Here is a 4281-nt window from a genome sequence, read left to right on the forward strand (position 1 = left end):
CAGCATGCATGTCTTTCCCATGACAGTGACTCTAATGTTTAAAAAGCACACCCTTGTGATTACATATATCTCTCTAATTGTTTCATTTGTAGGATAGCGAAGGTTTCTCGCTTGGTCTCTACCATGATCATTGTCTCTACCATGACCATTGTATCAGGGAAGACCTTAGAGAACTTTGTGAAATATGGTTGGCTTCACTATCATTCTTGTCTAGTTGACCAAAGCACAATGGAAGGGTTGTTGAGATGGTATGTGTACAAATAATCGATGCGAACCTCCACCTTTTGTGACATAATATGAGTATGTATTCTAAGATGTATCCACAATGAGAAATATGAATATCTTCCACAAGACATCAACAATAGAGAAAAGTTGCCCTGCCATGTGCAAAGCTCATCGATCCATGCATCCCCACATAGGTGGGGTGAGTTTTGCAAGTGTGTGCACCCACGTTATCAGCCCTAGAGGTTGCTCAACCTCCTACCTGTATGCTCCCTTATACATCACAACTATAGCAATGCAGAGGATTATTGTGATGAGAGCATACAAGATGGAACACATCCACAACAATAGCAATGTAGAGCACCTCGTTTCCATAACACGCTAAAAGGATAAACACCTACGGTGAAGAGGGGAACTCTACCAGGTTAGATGCAATGAAAACTCAAGACATAGTTCTAAGGGTGGCTTGTGCCATTAAAGATTGCTTTAGTGTAATCCCACCTATAAATTTTGAGATTTAGTGTAATCCCACTTTTGAGATTAACCCATAAATTTCAAAATTGAAGATAAGAAAACCTACAGAATCTTTTAAAAAAATCGTGTAAAAAGTTAAAATTTAGTCAATTTACCTCTAAAATGTTGTTTTGTCAAGTTTCTCGGAAAAAAACTTTTTTATTTAGAGCAGTGCTTACGGCTCGCGAGCCTTATTAATAACGCAGGGATTGTGATCTACGCGACGTGGAAAGTGTAACGCAGGAGCACCACTTTTGACGATTGCACTATGTGAGCTTTCACCTGTAACGGCTGCGGACAGCAAATCAAGGGAGGCGGGGCGCCGGGCGCAGCAAATCGAGGGAAGGCGGGGCGCTTCTCCGCGAGACACACACAAATACACAACTACACAGAGTCAAGCTGCTCTCTCTCTCTCTCTCTCTCTCTCTCTCTCACACACACACACACACACACAACTACACGCATTGCTGGCTGCGGTTGCTCATCTACCCGCTCCCCCCAAATTCCGAGCTTTCTGCACACCGCTCGCACGAGAGACATCCATCTGCGTAAGTGCAACTGCCCTGCCCCACCCCAACCCCCCCCTTCCCCCTTCCCGTCTCTCTCTCTCTCTCTCACATCACCTCGAAAGAGGGTGTGTACTGCGTTATATGTGTGAGAGAGAGAGAGAGAGAGAGAGAGAGAGAGAGCATGGATGAGAAGGACGATCTCCTTCAGTTCCATCTGGAGCAGCAGCTGTGTGTGGCAAAGCAGCGGGTTTGTTTTGGGTTCATGCAGAATAATTAAATCTAGTGTGGGGAACGTGCTTGATGAATGAATATATTTGTGCAGGATAAGGAGCTGGTGGACCGAATTTTGTCAGAGAGAAAGCTGTCAATCCTGCCGTCCAGTCTGCTGGCAGCCACCATCGCCAAGCAATACTCAGCTGCAGGAGCAGGCGCTGACGTAGCTGCACCTTCTAAGGTGAGAGAGAGAGAGAGAGAGAGAGAGAGAGATGCACGTAACTTGTAAAGCTAATTTGCTTACGTAGTGTATGCGTGCGTGCGTGTGTGTTGCATGCAGATGAAGCGGGCTGCAAGGCCGAGAAGCGGAGCTGCAAGGCAGAGAACTGCCGGCGCTGGGCCCAGTTCAACATGCGCAGGCGTGGCCGGACGGAAAGCAGGTTGCATGTCCACCGGCTTGGAGCTTGCCATGCGACAATTCTTGGACAACCCCTGCACTACCGCCGTATACGTACTGAAGCCCTCTCCTTCTAAATAAACTTAGTCGATAGGCTCACCAAGCTGCTGGGCGACTTAATAGCATATGTATGTGCTCGCGTGCAAAGCCAATGATTTCAAATGACTTAGTAAGCTCATGGCTTGACTAAAATATTGAAGCCCTAAAAGCACTTTTCTACCCATAAAGCCTTGAATTATTCAAAGCAGTCGTAGGTCTAACCCTTTTTAGATTCCGCTTAGGTTTTAAACCTGGTTCTTGATGCACCTTAACCACCAAGTTACAATCCCATTCACTACTTTTCGTAGTTTTTTCTTAAAACTTTTTTTAGTCTATCTTTTAGTGTGTGCCTTTAAAAGGGTAGACCAAAGGCTTGTAAGTAGGGCTTTTAATTGGGCCACCAATTGACTGATGTGCCTTCATAGGGGTTACAACGTTTGAGCTATGACTCAAACTTCCTCTTGTATCTTGCTTATAAGCAACAAAACACACTGTGTTTGTTTTGGCGGTTATTGGTAACCCACTCTCTCCTACGCATTAAGCATTCTAGGAGTGACAAATAAAATACCTTTATAAGGTCAAAATGAGTGACAAATAAAATACCTTTATAAGGTCAAAATAATCTGAATTCATGAATTGCAAGAGAAAATAAAACACTCAAAAACAGAAAAAGGAAATCTAAATCACTTTTTTTGTTACTAAAAATACTAGATGAAAACAGGCCATTTTACACTTCAAAATACACTTACCCTACCTCTTCACACTAGTCTTGTAATTGGACACTTAAGTGTCCTGTTTTCTACCAAGTTTTGACAATTTATTTGTCAACTTAGAAATAAGTTTTTTTACATTTGGCTTCTATCATAGAATGGTTATGAAAGAACTAGTCTTGCTTGGTGGGCTATGCTATATAACATCTATATAATATAACAGGACATATGCAAATTGACTTTTAGCAGCTAGCACTGAAGGGAACAAGGAACAAGAGCAAGGCTAATTTGGGAAGGGCGGCATTGCAGGAAAGGGATTTACACTTGAAAAATGCTATAATGTTTATGAAAGAAGACAAAGTTAAGTGCATCAATTATTAGAGATTATAGGGGTGGTTACATTTGAGATTATATCCAAGCAAGGTTGTACTACTATGTCTACAAATGAATGTTTCTTCTAGTATACATGCTACATGTAAATTCTTGCAAACAAAAAGTATTTCAAAAAGAAATTTTTCATTGAACGGTTGGTAGCGCAACACTCGGCTTGCATTTTTGAAGGTGGATTTCGAGTGGGTTTTTCCTTTCTTCTCGTATAGCTATTTGTGTTTTGCCTTTCTTCTTTTGTAGTTATCCCAGTACAATGAATGAGGACAATCTTGACACAGCCTGGTGCAGTTCCGTGCCTAGAGGTATTGGCCCCAAAGATTGGCACCCCTTTCGGTATTTCTTTTTATATTAATTTGTGTTCACTCTTAGACTTTGCGTCTAGATGCTCTGAGAAGTGAGGCCCAACCAACTCATTTATTGGTAAAAGGGATGTCCAAAAGCAGAGCCCCAAAATCATTGATTAGAAAATATTTTAACTCAAAAGCAATAGGCCCAAAAGCTTCCATAAAAATCAGCCAGCTCCTTTTATGCAAATCCATACGAAAATGCCGCGTCAGCACTGTCAGCGCAATCTACTCCTTAAAACCCGGGAGTCCGTACAATGCCACGTGTCAGCATGTCGATGCATAATCCAAGACCTGCCACGTCAGTAGTGTGTGTTCGTGTATGTGGACACTGCCACATCATCAATTTGTGACATACCCCCCTCTTGAAAGAATTATAATCGTCCTCAACTATGCCTGCAAAAACAGATAGAGGCCATAAACTATCTTAGTAGACACAGACTGTTAGTATCGACGCACTAGACACGACATATCTAGCACATGTACCAATCCACAGTCACATCACTTGACACCATAGGATATCACACGACAAATCACCTTCAAATCACGACATCACAGGATATCACATGAAAAATCATGTGATGTATTACTACCGTAATACATGACATACATTTGGCAAGCAACCATATGCAAAAAGTTGCATGTGTAACTCACGTGCAGATGTTGATCGACATTTGAGTGTATAGTTTTGAAAACGAGATCCAAATAAATCAAAGCAAAGAAAGTAATGCAAAAAATTCTAAAACATGCAAAATGATACAGCATGAATGAACTGCAACAATAAATGAGGTACTTTACTGACCTGCAATGTTGTACTCCTTTTTTATTGTCCAATCGATATGTGATTCAAGCTACAAAAAAGCAATGTGAATAGCTAAACAAAT

The 4281-nt window shown here is 41.6% G+C and overlaps 1 protein-coding gene across 1 annotated transcript; it reads left to right on the forward strand.

Moving 5' to 3' along the window:
* The first annotated feature begins 1367 nt into the window (after positions 1-1367).
* Positions 1368-2484, forward strand: LOC147435144 (uncharacterized). The gene is made up of 3 exons (XM_086487897.1): positions 1368-1491; positions 1567-1698; positions 1798-2484. Exons 1-3 carry the CDS (start codon positions 1426-1428, stop codon positions 1993-1995), a joined length of 396 nt encoding a protein of 131 aa, XP_086344023.1. The 5' UTR covers positions 1368-1425; the 3' UTR covers positions 1996-2484.
* The last annotated feature ends 1797 nt before the right edge of the window (positions 2485-4281 follow it).

Source organism: Adiantum capillus-veneris, chromosome 18, assembly GCF_014529385.1.
Source record: "Adiantum capillus-veneris isolate H3 chromosome 18, ASM1452938v2, whole genome shotgun sequence".
Taxonomy (NCBI): domain Eukaryota; kingdom Viridiplantae; phylum Streptophyta; class Polypodiopsida; order Polypodiales; family Pteridaceae; genus Adiantum; species Adiantum capillus-veneris.

Coding starts and splice junctions, on each gene's coding strand:
- LOC147435144 (XM_086487897.1), top strand. CDS start 1,426: ATGGATGAGAAGGACGATCTCCTTCAGTTCCATCTGGAGCAGCAGCTG. Junction 1,492..1,566: donor TGTGTGTGGCAAAGCAGCGG/GTTTGTTTTGGG, acceptor ATATTTGTGCAG/GATAAGGAGCTGGTGGACCG. Junction 1,699..1,797: donor ACGTAGCTGCACCTTCTAAG/GTGAGAGAGAGA, acceptor TGTTGCATGCAG/ATGAAGCGGGCTGCAAGGCC.